This window comes from Harmonia axyridis, chromosome 5, assembly GCF_914767665.1.
Source record: "Harmonia axyridis chromosome 5, icHarAxyr1.1, whole genome shotgun sequence".
Taxonomy (NCBI): Eukaryota; Metazoa; Arthropoda; class Insecta; order Coleoptera; family Coccinellidae; genus Harmonia; species Harmonia axyridis.
This window is the reverse complement of record NC_059505.1, coordinates 43,329,920-43,352,178: the sequence shown is the minus strand read 5'-3', so window position 1 is coordinate 43,352,178 and position 22,259 is coordinate 43,329,920. Positions and strand designations below refer to the sequence as shown.

General features: G+C 34.7%; 3 protein-coding genes across 7 annotated transcripts in view; all 3 read right to left on the bottom strand.

Annotated features, from left to right (window-relative positions):
• The window catches only part of LOC123681217 (leupaxin), a 32,209-nt gene that overhangs the window by 8,733 nt on the left and 1,217 nt on the right, over positions 1-22,259 (bottom strand). The window contains exons 1-4 of one of the 5 annotated variants that reach the window (XM_045619475.1): positions 8,839-9,270; positions 3,596-3,717; positions 3,328-3,541; positions 2,895-3,018 (exon numbers count right to left, since the gene is read on the bottom strand). In XM_045619475.1, the coding sequence (XP_045475431.1) occupies positions 2,895-3,018; positions 3,328-3,541; positions 3,596-3,717; positions 8,839-8,968 (590 nt within the window). In that variant the 5' untranslated portion in view covers positions 8,969-9,270. Of the gene's footprint in view, positions 1-2,894; positions 3,019-3,327; positions 3,542-3,595; positions 3,718-5,020; positions 5,149-8,838; positions 9,271-22,259 lie in introns of those variants that run through there. The other 4 variants (XM_045619473.1, XM_045619478.1, XM_045619476.1 and 1 more) reach the window with 4 other exon arrangements.
• On the bottom strand, positions 11,228-20,370 carry LOC123681219 (UPF0489 protein C5orf22 homolog). The gene is made up of 2 exons (XM_045619480.1): positions 19,806-20,370; positions 11,228-12,957 (listed from the first exon to the last, which is right to left on the bottom strand). The coding sequence occupies exons 1-2, from the start codon at positions 19,891-19,893 to the stop codon at positions 11,804-11,806; spliced, it is 1,242 nt and encodes a 413-aa protein (XP_045475436.1). The 5' UTR covers positions 19,894-20,370; the 3' UTR covers positions 11,228-11,803.
• On the bottom strand, positions 13,858-17,790 carry LOC123681218 (UPF0489 protein C5orf22-like). Its single transcript, XM_045619479.1, has 2 exons — positions 17,477-17,790; positions 13,858-15,480 (listed from the first exon to the last, which is right to left on the bottom strand). The coding sequence occupies exons 1-2, from the start codon at positions 17,694-17,696 to the stop codon at positions 14,171-14,173; spliced, it is 1,530 nt and encodes a 509-aa protein (XP_045475435.1). The 5' UTR covers positions 17,697-17,790; the 3' UTR covers positions 13,858-14,170.

The following is a 22,259-nucleotide window of genomic DNA, read 5'->3' as shown; positions in this document are numbered from 1 at the left end:
CCGATTTTGATGTGAGCGCCATTGGAAACAATGCGGAAATCAGGTGAAGTATCGGTTATCTCTTTAATACGTTCTATTAGTGTGACGTCACACACCGCCATTTTTGGTTCTCCTGTCAGTGTTCGGAATCCAAACAAATAAATTGTCATTCAAATTAGTACGGTGTCGTTGAAGGAATTGGCTTATTTTCATAAATAAGAGTATTTGAGGAACGTTTTCAGTATTAATTGATAGACAGAAGAAACAAGGTTAATACCAGTAAGTTTGAATCCTGTATCATTTCCCAGATTTTGTGAAAAGTCGTGTTTATTAGTTGAACTTCAAGTTCGAACTTACTGGCATTAATCTCGTTCCTTCTGTCTATCAATTAATAGTAAAATCGTTCCTCAAATAATCTTTTTTATCAAAATTTGCCAATTTCTTCAACGACAACGTACTAATTTGAATGACAATTTGTTTGTTTGGATTCCGAACACTGACAGGAGAACTAAAATGGCAGTGTGTGACGTCATCAATAATAGAGCGTATTACCTCAGAGTTATAAACATAGATAGAGGGAGCATATGTCATTTTCAGTAAGTAAATTTTGTCCCCAACATGAACTATCAAATTTGACATGAAGCGCGCGGAAATGAAAACATATCAGTGACACGATATTTCACTCAATTCATGAGTTTCTTCATAAAGAACGTACTTCTTATGTCCCATAGTGAATCAACGTTTCATATTAACTCAAAATATATTGAAATGAATACCTAAATATATCAGAAACTCAGAAAACAAACTTCAAGCGCGCCAAACGACGTGAAACAACCGATGACACTAGGAGAGCAAAAGTTGCCAAATCTTGGATTTCAGCAGGTATATACAGAAAATAATGAATATTCTGCTTATTATAAATTCGACAATTAGGAAAAATATCGGATTCCAAATATTCAAATTTGCATATTTAATCGGGAATCACTTAAATAAATATATTTCATTCAATATAAAATACATTCATAATGATATAGTAAAATTGTGGATTTGAAAATATATCACAATCCGACAACGTAATCTAACCATGTTGGGGACATGTAAAAATTGCGTATACTCCCTCTATCTATGTTTATTACTCTATGAGTATTACATACGATAATATCATAGCGTTCAGATATAAATACGTGCCAGCATAAGAAAATGTTTCATTCAAATTTGGTATACGGTGCACGATCATGATGGAAAACACATCTCAATCAAATCTATTAATATAAACGAATTATGTCATAGTTAGTTTAAGATATTAACATCGGTTCCAACCTACGTTGCGTCTAAATTTAAAGTTAGAAACGATGGAAACTTCAACAAAGTGCGTATTTTTACTTTGGGGGGATTTCGTTGTCAACAGAATCGATGCCCTATAAAATTTTTCTTTACGATCTTTTTTTTTTTCGAGTTGGCGATTGTTACCGCCAACTTGGTTTATGACAGAAGTCATTAATCAAGTCTAATATCTTGGCAATATCCGGTGCAATTTTTTCTTCAATAATGACCTGAGAATATTTAACTTTATGGACGATAAAAAAGTGCACTTTTTCATATATTTTATCATCTCCTAATTTCTGTCTAATTCATCTCTATCAGATTTCGATGATAAATTTTGTAAATTTAGAATATTTCGTTCAGTAGTTTCGTCCTTAAGGCTCATTTTACACGATGGCTGTAGACATTGTACACTTGAAGGTATACCAGCGAATTAAAAATTATAACGGGTGTTTTTTTTCGAGGTATATAACTTTAAGTTGGCATTACTGTTCAAGATGGCAACCGATTTAACAGCTGTCAAGTGATTTAATCTCAGTTTGGTTTGGCAGTTCATCATGAATAGACTCACGCTTGCAAATAGTGCAATTTTATTTCGAAAATAATGGTTCTGTGCAGAATACGTATCGCGCACTACGGCCATTTTATTTTGTTTAGCGATGAAGCGCACTTCTGGTTGAATGGCTAAGTCAACAAACAAAACTGCCGCATTTGGAGTGAAGCTTATCCTCAAGTGTATGTCGAAACACCTTTACATCCAGAAAAACTGACTGTTTGGTGTGCTTTATGGGCTGGTGGAATCATTGGTCCTTACTTCTTCAAAGACGATGATGGCCAGAACGTTACAGTCAGTGGTGATCGGTATACAGCCATGATTACTAACTTTTTCATTCCTGAATTGAACAACCATGATGTCCAGGAGCAGTGGTTCCAACAAGACGGCGCAACATGTCACACAGCTCGTGCCACAATCGATTTATTGAAAGACACGTTTGGTGACCGCCTAATTGCACGTTTTGGACCGGTGAATTGGCCTCCAAGATCTTGTGATTTAACACCGCTAGACTACTTTCTGTGGGGCTATGTAAAGTCATTGGTCTATGCGGATAAGCCACAAACCCTTGACCATTTGGAAGACAACATTCGCCGTGTTATTGCCGATATACGGCCACAAATGTTGGAAAGAGTCATCGAAAATTGGACGTCCAGATTGGACTACATCCGAGCCAGCCGTGGCGGTCATATGCCAGAAATCATATCGTCGGCTAAGAGTGTAAATCTGCTATGTCCATAATGAACAATTTCACAGGAGACCAAAAAAACCGTACAGTACAGTGTTATAATATTAATAATAAGAGAGTTTATTCATGAAAATACATTCAATAAACTCTATTGAATGTATTTTCGATGTTCGATAGACAGGAAACAAACAAACATATTGCTAGAAACAAAAACCTCAGTATAACTTGGATGATATTGAGCATATTAGTGAAGCTTATACTGGGTGTTGTGTTTTCAATAGAGCCAAAATGCCTACTTAGTCTAAAAAGATTTGAAGGAAACAGAGGCAGAACTTTTAGCATTATACTCACCCAGAATCTAAGCTGTCTACTGCAGGACGGTTTAAGGTGCTTTGGGCACTAGAAGGTCTAGAAAGAGGACTTTTTGGTCCAGATCCGTTTAAAGAGGAGTTACGGCTACCATTCATTCCGTGGTCTAAGAAAAAAAGATAAATTTAAATGAAATAAAAAGAGAAAGAAATATTTTCACCAGCCAAACAAATAACATACACTCCAAGAAGTCCCTAACTACTAGTAGTTAAGACATTCAATTTAGGCTTAGTAGTTCAAAAACTCTAGATGTATTGGACCTACTAATTCTACACAGGGTCGTGCAAATCTTAACACCAAGAGGTAGAAGGTACTAACTTTACTATGAGACTACTATAATTAGAAGTTGTCGAATTCAATATTGAATATAAAAACAAAGATTAGATAATATCGAATGAATGATAAGCAATCTTACCTGATAAGTTGGCGTAACGTGAACTGCTGAGATCTTGGAGCAAGTTGTCCAACTCCAAGAGGTTGTCATTGTACCCTCCAGGTCTTCTTTGTGGCTGAGGAGGTACATAGTGGTTGTTGGCAGAACTGGCGTAAGATGGACTCTTGGAATCGGACACAGTTCTTGTTTTCTCGTATGAGACCTTGGAATAGAGTGGTGAATTGGCACCCTCATGCTGAAAAACCCAGAGATTATTTTATTGCAAGATGCAAGATTTTTTTTAACTTACTGCCGATTGAAAACTTTCATTCCTGGATTTTGGAGTGTTAACTGGAGTGTGCTTGGAAATCCTGGAGGAATTGTGGGAGAGTGATCCGGGTACTGTGTTCTGCAAGTCGGCTAGCAGTGCGTCTGTAAATTGCAAAATGTAATTGAAATAATCTGTAGGTCTAGAAAGGATGTTTTCGCAGTTTACGCACAATGTAGAAGTCGTTAGGGATTCATCAAGCCGAGTAGCTTGACATTTTAACCAACTACTTGACTTGGAAATCAAGCTCGTGAAAAATTACATACTTGAGCTCGACTTGACTTGATTTTAGATATTTATTGCTTGACATGATACCAAGCTACTTGATATTACTTGAGCTTGATATGCACGCGTCGCACGGCATATATTTCTGCAATCTCGTGCGCGCTTGGACTAAATAAGGGGATTCCTCGAGCGCCGAGAGACTGAAGCATTCGCCAGTGTGACTTTATTAGTAGTTTTCTAACATTTCTATGAAATCTTTTGGTAGATTTTGGTAGTTTCAGAAATATCTTTCCAAACTTGGTCAGAATAGCCAAGGATTTTTTTATCAACGCCAGCATCTTCAGCTCCTGTTGAAAGACAATTTTCCAGAGCTGCTCTTACAGTTACCAAAACCCACAATAGGTTAGGCGACAAATCTATAAGATGCCTCATGTGTTTTATATTCTGGATGGAAAATTATGAAATCAAACAAAGCCTGGAGGTTTCTCAATACTAAGAAACTTAATTTTTTTATTATTTTTGTTTTGTTATGATTTATAATGATTTAAATTATGTTTCTATTTCAAAAAAGTTGATATTTTCGGTTATTTTATACAATAAGTTTAAAAAATAAAAGTGTTTTTTGCAAGGTTCCTTCTCACACAATAAAACTGCTAAAAATCAAGTAGCTTGATATGATTCAAGTACTTGATAAATAAATACTTGACTTGAGATTGAAAAACTACTACTTGACTTGAAATCAAGTCAAGCTCAAGCCAAGTAGCTTGAAAATCAAGCCAAGCCGTGAATTCCTAGAAGTCATATCCACCGAATTTTAATGAGCTAACGTTTCAACAACGATTTTGTCATCTTCAGGTACAATAAACCAGTTTTTCTTAAAAATTCTACTTCACTTGTCAACAAAGTCATCTTCAAAAGTGATAGATGCAATTCAACGCTTCTCTAACTTCTCAATACCTTTTCTGTACCTCATCTGTATTTGTTGTCTTTATGAATAACTATTTTAAAATCTTCTGGTCTACGTTTTAAAATATACAGAATCCAAAAATCAAATTAAAACATACCGAAGTGGTACAAGCTAAAAAAGACACAAATAATGAGGTGAAAATTTAATTGCCTGCTTCCAAACATTCACATCTCACCAATCTGAGGTCAATACACAGATGAAAAAAGTGTTCTTACCAATATTCGAAAAGGTTTCATCAAGGTCGGAAAAATCACCAGAATGTACCTTCATCTTCAAGCACACAATTCACCATTCAACATAAAGAAATGAATGAAAATAAGAATTGTGAAGTGAGAAATGTCGATATCCGATACCACTGATAAGGTGGTGGAATTTCTTAGAAATCACGTCTGCTGAACGCGTAACAAACTAAAACACAAATCACTTAGGCATAGCCAGAAGTTGAGGTGTGGATGTTATGAGTAATCAAAAAAAATATGAACACTGATAACAACACATTTCCTCTAAGGTCTTTCGTTCAACTTGTTGGTGAGCCAATATCAGTTGTAGGAAAATATATCTGATTTCCAGGAAATATCAGTTAATCATGAATTGAAACAGATGTTGGATTATTTATAGGTTTCTCAGATTTATTGGAAACGAAGTGAAACCAAGACCCAATAGTGCTTTAGTTTTGAGAAGTTTCAGCATTTTGGTAGTGAATTTTAACAATTTCAATACATTGTTTGAGCGTGTTTCGTTCCATTTTTAGTGATGGCCTAGTTTTTACTTGTCAAATATCAAAAGTTGTCAGCTTCAAAAATGACAGTTGGTCAGATAGCGTGTTATTTAAAATGAAACCTCCTATTGAAAAACATCAACATTTTTTTCAATGTTGTAAATGAAATTAAAATTATAAAATGATTTAGTTCCATAGGGTGTTTTTTTTCGAGGTATATAACTTTAAGTTGGCATTACTGTTCCAGATGGCGACCGATTTAACAGCTGTCAAGTGATTTATTCTCAGTTTGGTTTGGCAATTCATCATGAATAGACTCACGCCTGAACAACGCTTGCAAATAGTGCAATTTTATTTCGAAAATAATGGTTCTGTGCGGAATACGTATCGCGCACTAGGTCCATTTTATTTTGTTTAGCGATGAAGCGCACTTCTGGTTGAATGGCTACGTCAACAAACAAAACTGCCGCATTTCGAGTGAAGCTAATCCTCAAGTGTATGTCGAAACACCGTTCAATCCAAAAAACTGACTGTTTGGTGCGCTTTATGGTCTGGTGGAATCAATGGTCCGTACTTCTTCAAAAACGATGATGGCCAGAACGTTACAGTCAATGGTGATCGGTATAGAGCCATGATTACTAACTTTTCCATTCCTGAATTGAACAACCATGATGTCCAGGAGCTGTGGTTCCAACAAGACGGCGCAACATGTCACACAGGTCGTGCCACAATCGATTTATTGAAAGACACGTTTGGTGACCGCCTAATTTCACGTTTTGGACCAGTGAATTGGCCTCCAAGATGTTGTGATTTAACACCGCTCGACTACTTTCTGTGGGGCTATGTAAAGTCATTGGTCTATGCGGATAAGCCACAAACCCTTGACCATTTGGAAGACAACTTTCGCCGTGTTATTGCCGATATACGGCCATAAATGTTGGAAAAAGTCGAAAATTGGACGTTCAGATTGGACTACATCCGAGCCAGCCGTGGCGGTCATATACCAGAAATCATATTTAATTTGTAATGCCACAAGATTATCTTGCAGATAAATAAAATTCATGTCAATCGAATAATCCATCGTTGTTTTATTGCAATTTGAAGTTCTATAGCTCTAAAAAAACACCATTCATTACATTTCAATGCTTATTTCTCAGAGAATATCGCATTAGAAAAATGCATCGAATGTATCAAGAGCAAGGTCGAAAGTGTTATGTCAATCAGAGACTCCTACATGTCATTATATCGCTTTATGAACCTTGAAATCAATCAAATACCGATTCTATGTTTGTTTGGCTTGAATAGCACGTAAGTAAAACGAGTTCTAATTGCATTGGCGCAATGCTAGAAATGCATAAGATTATTATGTCTCAAGATTAGTTTTAGAATACATTTTACGAATATTTTTTATGTGTACCTATAACAAGTTGTAATTCCAGGGAATTATGTTAGACATAATATGTATATGTTGATAATTTTTATGGGTGTATTTAACACTTATCTCAATAAGTTCCGGGCATGGCCAGTAAAATATTAATTTTTCTCCGATTGACAGCAAATATTGATTTTGCAGACACATATCAATCTTCAAAGTATTATTTTTCCTGCCTAGGCAGCAAAATGATTATTCTCAAGGGGAATAAAACATTCAACATAATCTGACAATCAATATTTTTTGCCACCTTGCTTGTTTCTCAAGGAGTAAGTACTTCTAAGTCGCTTTCATTGTCCATAATATAAATATATCCGATATTTTTCCAAAAAACTGTAAGATATTCCATAAGTTGTCAAACTATAATTATCATGGACATATAACGGGTGTTTTTTTTTTCGAGGTATATAACTTTAAGTTGGCATTACTGTTCAAGATGGCGACCGATTCAACAGCTGTCAAGTGATTTATTCTCAGTTTGGTTCGGAAATTCATCACGAATAGACTCACGCCTGAACAACGCTTGCAAATAGTGCAATTTTATTTCGAAAATAATGGTTCTGTGCGAAATATGTATCGCGCACTACGTCCATTTTATTTTGTTTAGCGATGAAGCGCACTTCTGGTTGGATGGCTACGTCAACAAACAAAACTGCCGCATTTGGAGTGAAGCTAATCCTCAAGTGTATGTCGAAACACCGTTACATCCATAAAAACTGACTATTGGTCCGTACTTCTTCAAAAACGATGATGGCCAGAACGTTACAGTCAATGGTGATCGGTATAGAGCCATGATTACTAACTTTTTCATTCCTGAATTGAACAACCATGATGTCCAGGAGCTGTGGTTCCAACAAGACCGCGCAACATGTCACACAGCTCGTGCCACAATCGATTTATTGAAAGACACGTTTGGTGACCGCCTAATTTCACGTTTTGGACCTGTGAATTGGCCTCTAAGATCCTGTGATTTAACACCGCTTATTCAATCGAATAATCCATCGTTGTTTTATTGCAATTTAAAGTTCTATAGCTCTAAAAAAAACACCCTTTACATTTCCATAGCAACCAACCATTCCAACAATTGCGATTTCTATCAAATTTCGTTTTAATTTATCACTACAGGAAAAAAAAAAGATTATGGGAATTGTAATAATTTCCAAATTCAATATCCTACATGTATCATTATAAACAATCGAAGAAAAAATTATATGTTTAACTCAGCAGCAAAGTAGATTGACTGTGTTGGCTGAATTCCTATCTACTAATTTGCTGCCTAGTAAAACAAATAACTATTTTCTTCGACACATATCAGAAATGCGTTATTTTTATGACGTTCAATTGTCAAAGGTGGTCTGTTTTTAAACAGAATGAAAAAGAAATTGACAATAAAGAGTGTTTCTATTTTCATAGTGAAAAACCAAAGTATTGAAGAAAATCAAGTATAAAATTTTGATACAGAGCCTCATTTTAGAACTTGCTATAGATTTCGTAACTTCCTACGTTCTGAAAACTATTTCCGTGTGCAAAACAGATCAGCTTTATAATCTAGTTGTATAAATAACTATTTTTCATCTGATTTAAACGAGAACTGTAAGAGTATTGTTCAATAGGTTCTTTATTCAATGGATTCAGACCTTACGTGATGGAAATTTATTATGAAATGAATGAAACAAAATTAATTCACACAAATATTTCAATACAAACAACAATCGTTTCGCCAACACTGTGACTTTACATTTCTCCAAGTCGACAGGTAGAAATGTATTTGTGGAATTTAATTTTGTTTTATTTCTTTTAATGTGCTCTTTTTCTACGTATCAAATTAAGTTGGCAGGGCTTGATTTTTCTTGGAATCGTCAAGGTATCGCCTCAACACTTACTCAGATACCTTTCCCAGTCGGACAAACTCCTGAATTTCCTTCTGGACCTTCTGTCCATATCAGCAGGCAGGGAAGGGTCGAAAGTGACACTCTTGGGGCTAGGAGTGCGCCTGCGCAGACTAGAACTCATGTCAGAACTCACGAGCACTCGAAAACTCCGAAATTATCGCGAAAAACACTGTCAAAACGCGCGCAATCTGAACGCTTCGTTAAGTTCTGGAATAGGTCGACCCAAACAATGGGATTCCTGTAGAACAATGAGGTCGTTAACGTTCCCTGAGGACTCTAAGTGTCCGCAACACGATTATTACGGTTAATAATTAACGTGAGGAAGTTTTGGCAAAGGGGGACGCCTCCGCTAAAAATAGAGAAAACGTTGCGAAATACGCTGTCACTTTTTTTTTAGGTTGTACGGGAATCGGCCTAATTTTATGAGGTATCACTGAGTTCGATTCATTTCTCGACGATACGTGCGATAAATAAGGTGAATCTTATCGGAGTATCGGTTGATATTAGACATCATCAGGTTTGGAAGATGATAATCTTTATTTTTTTAGTTAATAGCGATGAAATTTGAAATAATTGGGATTATACCAGGTTTTCTTGAATTGGAGGAGCAAAGCGAAAATGAAAGGTTCCTTGGATGATTTTAAGAAAAAAAAGTCCTATGAACATGGGTCCGCAAACGCTTTGTTTTCGAGATACAGGGTGTTTCTTGTAGTCCTACTTTTTTGTGATAATTATATCAGTTTATGGAATCTTTATTAATCTTCGCTACAGATTGGGTAAATAAGTATCAAAACTTATAATTAATTTATTCATTACAGCTTAATAACTGAATCTTTATTATAATTTGAATTTTCCTGAGGAATACTAGAGAATTGTTTGAAATTTTTTACTCGAAATCGGTAGCAGATACGAAAACACTACAAGAAACCAAAAAGTGTAGTGGACCAAAGTTTCTTTCTACAATTTTCTACCACTACCAGTGATCCACTAAAAAAAGTTCTGGAGGAAAAAAGTGAGCACTGTTCCAGAAAAAATATCACCCTGAAAATTTACATTGAAAATTAACATATCACATGATGAAAACTTCAAATTGGAATATCTATGCCAAATTGAAGTTGAATATCTTGAGAAGGGAAGGTGCTATGAGAAAAAACTTTAAAAAAAAATCAAACCTTAACACCCTGTATCTCGAACACAAAGCATTTGCAGGCCCAAGTTTATAGGACTTTTTTCTTCTCAAAATAATCTGAGGAATCTGTTATATTCGTTTGTACCTCCAATTTAGGAACACTCTGTACATATACATGAATGACTCTCTAAAACGGTATATTGAAAATGAAGCAAAGATATACAGGGTACGAAAAAAAAATTGCCAAATTTTGTAATTGAAAAATGAATTTTTCTTTTTCAAAATTGACCACCTTGTCGATTCATACGATGCACGAACAAGGATTTTCATCGAGTATGCCTTAAACAGCCTCTTTTTTCGAAAATTGGTGAAATTAACATTTCTTTCCTTTAATTTGAATGTACCTACCACTTTTGATAGTGAATTCCATTCGAGATGACTGCAAAGAATTAACAAAATACATATCTTTTTCCGGTTATGTCAATAAGAGTTTGTATGATTTTCCTTGAGTGAACAATTTTCGTTAAAACAGTTGTTTCATGGAAAACTAGTTCATTTCGACAAATAGTGTTGATAACACCTGTAAAACAGATGTTTTTACGAAAAATGCTTATTCGAAGAAAACTATACACCTTACACTTATTATTGGAGAAATCTATAATTTGTTCATTCTAATCAGTCATCTTGAATGAAATTCGCTTCCAATAGGGAAGAAATACGAATATTTACCATTTTTCGAAAAAAGAACTGTTTTAAAGGAAAACTAGATTTCACAATATGGTAATATACAGAATGCTTAATATGAAATAAGGAAAATTCTGCAAATTTTCACTCACAAAATTTGGCAAGCTGTTTTCCATACCCTGTATATCACAGGTAACTATAACATTTCTATCTCTTTCCCAACTAGAGATATGGAGCACAACAATTGAAGGACCCTGTATATTTTAACCCTTATTACAATACGCCTTTTTCGAACCTATTTTTTGGATCCCCATCAGATGCCTGTATCTTTTACACCAGGCATTAATTTCAGAAGAATATCTCAAGTTGTTTTCAAGATTAAGTTCTTGTTCTGTTCGTAAATTCTTGAGAAGTTAACATTATGTTTTCTCATTTAATATAGGTAACAGTAGAAATATCAAATGATAATGTGAATTTATAGTTCTATTTAATTTCATGCTCAAAATTCAGTTAAACACTCGAACAAGGCATAGAATAATGAGAGGTTAATAAAATTACGATTCAAACCAATCAAGAAGAAACTGAATGATGATATACACAGCTATAACCGATAACTAATGAAACACTAGTAAGTAAGGCAAATCCGATTAAGATCACTGTTCTATAACACCAAATCAATACATCGGCGATTTTAATCATAAACCATCTTTTGTGAAGTTTAACTCAGTTCCTTCCACTATTGAATAATAGAAAAATCACTACCAAAAGAATGTAACGCGTAAGATACATTACACTGATTTTTACTGATCAATTTGAACATATCAATGAAAATTTGCCAAGGTTTTCCGCCTACTTACCTCATTTTTGAATATCATTAAATGCTAGAATTATCTGGACGTTACCTTAAAAGTTTGAGGAATCTACAATCATCCATACGTTTTTGGTTTGATACAAAATTATTATTATGATGATTTATTTTGAACGAAAAATGTGGTAGGATATAACAAAATAGAATTTGCACCATTGTGACAAAATGAAATAATTCGTGAAACGAAATTAAAATAATACATTTTCAGAATTCTTAAAGCACTAAACACACTCAGGCATACATTTTGAAAACTCGAGAATATCACGTTCAAATCTTCAATCTTTTTTTTCGTCGTAGTCTTCATCCAGGAACGCCAGAATGGGATCATCACATTTAGAGAATTTAGCGTATAACAAACTCAAAACCTTATCCTGAATGTCGTCCACTTGCTCCTGAGGAGTATAATCATCTGAAGACGACCTAGATATTGTAATAACTAACGGAGGCGCCTCGAAAGTAGCCAAGAAGTCTATTAAACTATCGATCAGTATATCAACCTCATCATCTGTGGACACGTGATGGGGAAGTTCATGGTCATCAATGGTACAACCAGCAGAGTATATTAAATCCCAGTCTATCTCTTCTTTAGTGTAATTTTGATTGAGTAGCTCCACCAAGGCAGCCACCTTGGAATGCAGTGGTCCAGGGTCTGGTCCTTCGAATTTTGGCATCGTTTTGAACTTTTCAAGATGCTTGAAGATATCTTCTATCTCTTTCAATTGTGCCAATCGTTTTTCTTGGGCCTTCAACACGTGTTCATCGCTCAAACTCTCTGGACACTCGAAGGCAAAGATCTCTTGCAATCTTTGATAAAGGAATACCTTATCGTATATATTCAAGAAAGGGTTTTGGGTGCTGAAGAAGTCCAAATCGATATCTAGTATGTAACCACTCTGTCCGATACTCTTGGTCTCAGATCGCATCTCCCACAGATCTTCACTCTCCTTTAAAATTGCACTTCCCAAAGTGACACAATCTAAGCGGATTTCTTTCACATCTTCCAGCTTGTCTCTTGGTTTGTACAGACCCTCGGCTATGTAATAATTCTCCTTACATTCCAATCTTATGGTTCCAGTTTCCGTACATTTACCCACAAACATTATCTGACTCTTCGTTGTTATTTGATTAGCCCATGGTGGTTTAACCCAAACAACTCTATCGATAATGCCATTGTAACAGTTAGGTATTATCCAGTTTTCTATGTCATGACTTTCGTACAGCTTCAGCTTGTCAAAGGCGTAGTCTGCAGGCATATCTTTGGGTATAAGCATGTCTGGGTGGGAGTCTAGATGTATGAAATTGTTGCCCGTTATGGGCAATCGTTTTTGCTTGATCATCTCGTGGATGAACTCCACGACCTTGTGATGATCTTCTGCTATGTAGATGGGGATTTTAACCTCTGGATTTCTCTGTGGACGTTTACTCTTACCTGTTGAGGAAAAAGAGGTTTCACTGGTACTAAGGCCATGCTGAATTTGATAGGAATACAAATATCTAAAAGGACATTGTTCACAACTAGTGGAAATAATGCTCAGAAGATTCAAAACTTCGTTTTTAGTTGTAAAGAATCAATGGAATTTTCATCTATTATCTCATATAGTATAATGATTGGCTCAAAAAACATAGAACGATATTCTCTGTTTTTTTTTATGAAAAGTATATATAGGGTTTTTCTGAATTGGAGGTACAATCGAAAATGACAGATCCTCGGACCATTTTAAGAAAAAATGTCCTATAAAAATGGGCCCGTGAACACCTTGTTTTCAAGATACATAGTGTTTAAATTTGATTTTTTTCGAGTTTTTTTTCATTGTATAAGTTTTGGTACTTATTCAAACAATCTGTAGCGAAGATTGATAAAGATTCAATAAACTGGTATAATCTTCAAATCATTAAAAAATTTCGGACTATAAGAAACTCGAAAACAAAGCTTTTGCTGGCCACGTTTATAGCATTTTTCTTAATTGTCCAAGGAATCTCTCATTTTCCTTTGTACCTCCAATATAGGAACACTCTGTTTAAGTGAAGAATATGATTAAATTAAACATATTAGAGAAAGTCTGCAGACGCCCTTACTTTTGATATAAATACACATGTATTATTTAAAAAATAAGTGTTTGTACAGAATTTCTGTAATATTTTTAATATTGGTTATAGTTGTTTAATATCAATATGAAAACTTATTACACAAGGCAATAGGCGCACTTACTTTTGATATTTACATATTCAATCAAAATTAAGAGTTTCTTCAATGATTTTGATATTTATATGTATAAAAATACATTAAGAATCGCATGATCTGGTGAAAGGGGTGAATGAAAAAATAACAGCCATTAAAAGCAATTCTTGAATGCGTTTCATTACAAATAGTAAAATGAATAAAAGTAGATAATATACAAATACAAAATTCAATTACAAAAGATCAAATCACAGATATTTGTTTCAATACACACCCACGCGAAGCTGTATGTTATGAAAGATTTCATAACTTCATCTCAAACGAATATTTAAATCATCTTCAGCTGAACAACTTCCTCAAGATCCACACATTTCCAACTGAAAACACGCGAAAAAATTGGAGTTGATGAAAGACAAAGCCCTCTGTCATTTGTCAAACGATAATGTCAATACCGTTGACAGTTTCAAAGGTCAGAACTGTCTTCATCTTGGTTATCGTCGACTAGAAGATTGGCATTTAACGCATCAACGTTATCGTTCGGTGCATTACCCAACGTGAGAAAATCGAGAAAATCATCTATTAGTTGGCCATTCAGGTCTTCTTCCTCCTCTTCTTCGACCGCTGCTTCGCTAGATTCAGTCACACTGTCGTTTACGCCTACGCTGTTTCCTTGATCGAAAGCCAAAGGAACAGCACAGTTGAACTTGGAGTGTAGCAGGGCCAGAAGCCTAGCTTCGATGTACGCGTAGTTCTCCAGGTCAGACCTGGAGACCGTTATGATGGAAGGAGGCTCATGGAGGGAATCCAAGAACTTCTCCAGAACGTTGAACAGCACATCTAGCTCAGCGTGTGTAGACACCTGGTGAGGCAAATCGTGTACGCCAAAACTATGTCCACAATCGTACATCATATCCCAATCTATCTCTGCGATTTGGTAGTTGTGACGCTGGAACTCTTCTAATATCAAGGAGGTTCTATAGTAGATCAAACTCATGGGGTTGTAACCCAGATCGGGCAGCTTGTGGTTATTTGACAATTCCAAGAACAACAACGCTATCTCCTTCATGTCTTCCGCTCTCTTTTCCACAGTAGCCACTATGTCTTCATCAGCGTACGAAGCTGGTGGAGTGTACTCAAACAGATTCCTCAACAACCCATAGGCGTTTGTGTTATCGTAGATGAACAAGTAAGGGTTTCTGGTCATGAAGAACTCCAAGTCGATGTCCAACACCGTGGGAATGGTGTGATTATCTCCCACAACCTTCTGCAAGAACTCCATATCGTCGTTTGCAGCAGCCAGCTCGTTGCCTACAGTTACACACTCCAAAGTAACGGTCTTGGTGTCCTCAAGTTTGCTGGTAGGAGCGAAAAGACACTCGACAATGAAGAAATCCTCTTTGCAGTTCACGTTTAAATAACCTGTATCCTTGTGTCTCCCGATTTCGAAAGTCTGGCTCCTGTTTCTTATGTGGTTGGACCAGGGTGGTCTCAACCAGATCACCTTCTCGAAGACGTTGTTGAAGCAGTTTGGCAGGATCCAGCGGTCGAAGTTGTGGTTCAGGTAGAGCCTTCTGTAGTTGAAACACTCCTCTGCTGGCATGTTTTTGGGTATCAGCAGGTCTGGATTGGCGTCCACGTGGATGAGGGTGCTGCCGTGGCTTGGGAAGAAGTTTTCACTGATATTCTCGTGAATGAATTCCATTACGTCTTGGTTGTCGTTGACTATGCACACTGGGATCTGTTTGCAGTGTCGTATCGATTCGATGTGATGCCCTGTAGGAAGGGGTTTTGATAGATTTTAGTGGTGATGGTGGTTTTGGGACGATGACAATTCATTGGACTTCACATGACAAGAAACTGTTTCTAGCGTGACAATACATACATGAACCACTCTATATTTATTACAACTACAAGGGTACTTATGAGGTTCATGAGCTACAGGCTGTTGAAATAAAAAAAAGTTGTGTTTTCTCAATATTTCTAATTCTTTTTTAAAGAATTGCCTTTCGGGTTTTAGTGGGAGTGAAAAAAATTATCAAAAAAAAATTTCTCTAATTGTTCCTGATAAAAACAAAATAATAATCTATTGTTTAAATTTAACATAAGAATGTTATATTAAACTGTTTCAGCTGTTTCCAATTAGTAGTTGATCATGATCAGTCTCGAATAATGGTTTAGAGTATTTAAATGTATTCAGATACAAAAAACCAAAAATGTGGCATAAAATTTCGTAAAAAAGGAGAAAGCATTTTTGCTATTATACATATACATATAAATGTCTAGTATTTCAGGTAAGTACGTAATATATTTTGTCCTTTTAAAAAAAAATGTTACAGCAATTTTTGGTTTTAAAAACATAGAAAGTTCAAAACTTGTTTGAAGAAGAAGGTAATGTTCTGATCTCAGAGTAATAGACATAGGTAGAGGGAGCATTTTCAGTAAGCAAATCTTGTCCCCTACATGAACTATCAAATTTGACATGAAGCGCGCGGAAATTAAACCATATCAGTGATACGATATTTCACTCAATTCGCGAGTTTATCCACAAGAACGCACTTCTTATGTCCCATAGTGAATCAACGATTCATATTAACTCAAAATATATTGAAATAAATACCTAAATATATCAAAAATTCAGAACACAATCTTCATGCAAGCCGAACGACGTAAAACGACACTAGGAGAGCAAAAGTTGCCAAATCTTGGATTTCAGCAGGTTGATACAGAAAATAATAAATATTCTGCTTATTATAAATTCGACAATTAGGAGAAATATCGGATTCCAAATATTCAAATTTGCATATTCAATCGGGAATCACCCAAATAAATATATTTCATTCGATATAATATACATTCATGACGATATAGTAAAATTTTGGATTTGAAAATATATCACAATCCGACAACGTAATCTAACCATGTTGGGGACAAATAAAAATTGCGTATACTTCCTCTCTCTTTGTTTATTACTCTATGGTTCAGATCCATTTCAAAAAAATTATTTCTAATGGCAGACAAAAATTTTGTTGTTAAAATAATGATAAACTTGATATTCAGACATTTGTGTAAATGAGTTTTATCTTCGTTTTACTCAAAATTAAGTTTCATTGAGTGAGAACCTATTACTTACTTGTTGCAAACTGTGTTACAAGAAATTATAATAATACAACAACACAGAAGATTATAAATGAATATGTTAATCCAAAGGAACATATCCAAAAACTATTGAACTTTAGAATTATTGAGAAAAACACTGCCGTTTATAGATTATTTTTCTTAAATTTTTCAACAAAATCAACAAAAATTTATTGATGAGTTTTTATTCTGCAACAGCCTGTTTATTGTCACTGCTGAACTTTCAAACAAAATGTGACTTTCAGTTAAGTTTTCTTCAGGATCCAAAAACTATATTTTGTTATGTATATTATTTCTTAGATATATCTGTCTCAATTTTTTATGTAAGAAAATTTGAATTTTCCAAGTTACGATTAATGTTATGATAGCTGGCTTCAAATGTTTATACGAAATATATAATTTGACAGCTGCGTCAAAAGTTAAAAAATCTTGACATCAAACTATAAGACATAGCTACATTTTTTTTTAATTCGGCAAAAATCTTCAAGATCCAAAATATTCATTATATACAAGTATTCGATGTCTTAAGTGGAAAATAATACACCTAACCTCATTCAGATCCTGAGAATAACTTTCCCTGACTGAATCACAATTTCTGTTTCATCACAAAAACTGAACATCTCCCAAAACTCACCATTCTTGTCTTTGTGAGGATTTTCCGGAACTTGAGGTTCAACGTTATCGATCACATGAGCTACAGCTTCCTCAGGTGCTTCTATATTCAAAGGTTCCTCCAATTCTATTGGTTCATCGTCTTCGGGGATCATTTCAACTTGTTCCTGATGAATTTCAATCAGAGGGTTATTGTGACCCTGATTTTCGTTATTATTTTCAATGTCCCCTGCATTTTCCATTATGGGAAGATAATGTTTTGAAGAACGTCACAAACAGAAGATTACAGACGTACAAACGTTGAATATTTTAGAACGTATGTAAAGGATGAAAGATAAAAGAAGTATTATAGTACATATGGTTTGAGGATTGTTTTAAAGTTTTTATGATTATAAGTGTTCGAAAACTTTGTGGTTTTCTCATTGATTATAGTTTGAATGGCAATAAATGGTTTTAGTTAATTATTTCCAATAATAAAACCTGAAAATGTTATAATTTACGTTTTGGACTGTATAGAATCCAAAAAAGAATTCATACCTACGTTGCAAGAATATAGGTTTTTTTTTTTTAATTTTGAATTCATTTTTGATTACAAATACAAAAAAAGTCCTAGCTTATATAGTTTTTAATTTATGAATTTCTGAATGTTTACTTCAAATTTCTGGCCAATCGAATACGTATTCGAATCAATGCAAATAACTGTTAAAGATGTCTAGACAAATATTAAAAAACTGAAAAATTCGTATTGTTTTGACTTAGCAATCGAAGATATCTCAATAATTATTTGTCAAGGTAAGGCTAGGTACAGGTCTTTGTTTCACACAGACGTTCAATGAATATCTATAAAAGAAACGCAAATGACAGTTTAAGGTGTCAAAATAATAAAAAATTACAAAATCGTATTGTTTTAACTTAAAAAGTCAAGGATATCACAAGATGAATTATTGTCAAGTTAAGGTTAAGGTTGTTTTTTTGATTCAGGACTTTGTTTTACACTGATTTCTAATGACATTTTATGCAATTAACGCAAATAACAGTTAAAGGTGTTAAAATAATACGAAACTACCAAATCGTATTGTTTTGGCTTTGAAAGCCAAAGGTAATACAAGATAAATTAATGTCAAAGTAAAGTTGAGTTGTTTTTTTTTTATCAAGGTCTTTGTTTCACACTGATATTTAATGAAATTTCATGCAATTGACGTAAATAACAGTTAAAGGTGTCAAAATAATACAAAATTACAAAATCGTATTATTTTAACTTTAAAAGCCAAAGATATTACAAGTTCTATGAAAATCTATGCAAATGATGCAAATGACACTTAAAGGTGTCAAAATGAAATAAAACCGTATTGTTTTGGCTTTGAAAGCCAAAGATAATACAAGATGAATTATTGGCAAGGTAAAGTTGAATTGTTTTTTGATTCAGGTCTTTGTTTCACACTGATATTCAATGAAATTATATGCAATTGACGTGAATAACTGTTGAGTTGTCAAAATTATAAGGAATTACAAAATCGTATCATTTTAACTTTAAAAGACAAAGATATCACATGATAAATTATTATCGAGGTAAGGTAATGTTGTTTTTTTGGTTCAGATCTTAATGTGACACTGACGTTTAATGAAAATAACGCAAATGACAGTTGAAGGTGTCAAAATAATAAGAAATAGTATTGTTTTCACTTTAAAAGCTAAAGATTGTGATATCTTCTTTAAAGTAAAAACAATACTTGTTTTTTTTTGCTAAATCATTGTCAAGGTGAGATTAGGTTGTTTTTTGGATTCAGGTCTTTGTTTCGCACTGGTGTTTAATGAATGTATATGCAAATAACGCAAATGGAAGTTAGAGGTGTCAAAATAATAAAAAATAACAAAATCGTATTGTTTTGGCTGCGAAAGCCAAAAATACTACAAGATGAATTATTGTCAAGATAAAGTCAGATCTTTGATCTTTGTTTCATACTGACGTGAAAATCAATGAAAATAACCCAAATGACAGTTTGGGGTGTCAAAATAATGAAAAATTACGAAATGTATCATTGTCAAGGTTACAAAACGGCATGTTAAGTTTGGGTAGGATCATATTATAACGAGGCTGTTTTTTTGAATCAGAAAATCTCAAATTCCACTGAAATTTTGTATTTATACAAAGTTAATCGATAAAGTAAGCTACCTATGAATTCAGCTAAGTAACTTTAACAAGACTCGTGCAAAATTTAGTGAAAAAATTCATGAATACGAATTTTAACAAATCTTTCCTCATTTTTCAATATTAAATGATTTTTATCATTTCAATTCCTCAACCTGGTGATTGTCAATAATAATACCTATAGTAGATCACAACAACTTACATCCTGGCAACGTGCCATTCCTGATGGTGCACTGATAAGGATTCGACCAATCAGAGGGTTGGAACTTCCCGTACATTGTCCTGTCCATCTTTCCTCCCTCCAAAAAGATACCAGCGTCCAAAAATCCCCGATTCCTTATCACAACAAACGACGTATCACTACCGGCGTAAATGTCACGTGATGCGCTATCACTCCTCACAAATTATTACACAATTCACAACCTATCAATGTCCGACACGTATTTTTTATTTTTTTTTCGACACAGACGGAAAGCGCAAGCGTCTATGTTTACAGTCGACAGATTTAGAATTGGAATCCTTCGAAAAGCGGTTGACAGTGTCGGTAGACGAAAGTTGTAGGTCTACCTATGTGTTTTTATCCGTCGGGCTCAAGACTAGACAACAATGGAACGTTTGGTAGAGGCAAAATTGGACGTTACGTCGTCTTGTGAAGAATGCAATAAAGCGAATTTTATCGATAAACAAGTAAACCCATAAAGCTGCAGCGTATAAGGAAAATTATACAGCTTACTCATTCAATTATGTTTCAATTGAATGTTTCATTCGAGAACGCTGCAATTTTCCTTATTATACTTATTAATGCTAATGTGTTGGATGTCACACGTTAATTATAAGTATACAGGGTGTCCCAGAATTAGTATAGTCGATAATTCACTATCGTATTCTACGATTAGAAATGTTGGGGAAAGTTCAAGGTTTTTTTTCGAAGAATGCTTCTTTCTTTTAAACGTACAACCCTTAAGGTCCAACGCATCAAAAATCATTAAACTCTTGTTACTTAGGAGCTCTAACGGGTGTTTTTTTTCGAGGTATACAACTTTAAGTTGGCATTACTCTTCAAGATGGCGACCGATTTAACAGCTGTCAAGTGATTTATTCTCAGTTTGGTTTGGCAATTCATCATGAATAGACTCACGCCTGAACAACGCTTGCAAATAGTGCAATTTTATTTCGAAAATAATGGTTCCGTCAAGTTCCGTGCGGAATACGTATCACGCACTACGTCCATTTTATTTTGTTTAACGATGAAGCGCACTTCTGGTTGAATGGCTACGTCAACAAACAAAACTGCCGCATTTGGAGTGAAGCTAATCCTCAAGTGTATGTCGAAACACCGTTACATCCAGAAAAACTGACTGTTTGGTGCGCTTTATGGGCTGGTGGAATCATTGGTCCGTACTTCTTCAAAAACGATGATGGCCAGAACGTTACAGTCAATGGTGATCGGTATAGAGCTATGATTACTAACTTTTTCATTCCTGAATTGAACAACCATGATGTCCAGGAGCTGTGGTTCCAACAAGACGGCGCAACATGTCACACAGCTCGTGTCTCAATCGATTTATTGAAAGACACGTTTGGTGACCGCCTAATTTCACGTTTTGGACCAGTGAATTGGCCTCCAAGATCTTGTGATTTAACACCGCTAGACTACTTTCTGTGGGGCTATATAAAGTCATTGGTCTATGCGGATAAGCCACAAACCCTTTACCATTTGGAGGACAACATTCGCCGTGTTATTGCCGATATACGGCCACAAATGTTGGAAAAAGTCATCGAAAATTGGACTACATCCGAGCCCGTCGTGGCGGTCATATGCCAGAAATCATATTTAAAATGTAATGCCACAAGATTATCTTGCGAAGAAATAAAATTCATGTCAATCGAATAGTCCATCGTTGTTTTATTGCAATTTAAAGTTCTATAGCTCTAAAAAAACACCTTTTTCTTCAATATACGAATGTACCAACAATAAATCATACGAACATTCGATTGATTAAACTATCAGAATTTTTAAGAATGGAAATTTTTTCAATATGCTGCAAAAAACTTTCTCCAAAATGCAAAACGAGGCAATATTATAGATAAATAACTTATTTTCACGGAAAATACCCGACTGTGTTATTTTAAATGGGCCACCCTGTATATTGTTTAATTAGGAGAAAACATGTGTTTTTTTGACGGAACTAAATTTTTGACAATTTCGATCGAAGCCCGAATCAAAAATGGAGTGGAGAATTGAGAGAATATCTCCAAAAAAATTCCAACGCCTTTCATAGATTTACAAAAATGCAAAATCACATTTCTATGGTAATTAATTTCATAGCTTTAGAGACGACATTTTTGGCAATTCAAAAGAATTCAGAAAAAGAGGAAAAATCGAAAACTAAATCGATTTCCGAAGAAAGCAATCTACTCCCATCATTTAAAAAATTAATCAAATAGTGTCAACTCGTAAAATTATCTTCCCCAGATAAATCGATAAAACGTGTACTCATATAAGGAAAACAATTCAGCTTACTCATTCAATAATGTCTCAACTAAATGTAACAAACCGAACACACTTCAACCTTTCTTATTAATACAGACGTATCAGACCCTACATTAAAATTAAAAGTATTTTTGAGGATGACGTTCCTGTTATACTCTTAGT

Excerpts from the sequence above, each read along its gene's own strand:
- LOC123681218 (XM_045619479.1), bottom strand. The coding sequence starts at position 17,696 with ATGGAAAATGCAGGGGACATTGAAAATAATAACGAAAATCAGGGTCAC. Across the intron at positions 15,481-17,476 it reads TCCTCACAAAGACAAGAATG|GGCATCACATCGAATCGATA; the intron begins GTGAGTTTTGGG and ends CCCTTCCTACAG.
- LOC123681219 (XM_045619480.1), bottom strand. The coding sequence starts at position 19,893 with ATGGACAGGACAATGTACGGGAAGTTCCAACCCTCTGATTGGTCGAAT. Across the intron at positions 12,958-19,805 it reads GAATGGCACGTTGCCAGGAT|GTAAGAGTAAACGTCCACAG; the intron begins GTAAGTTGTTGT and ends TTTCCTCAACAG.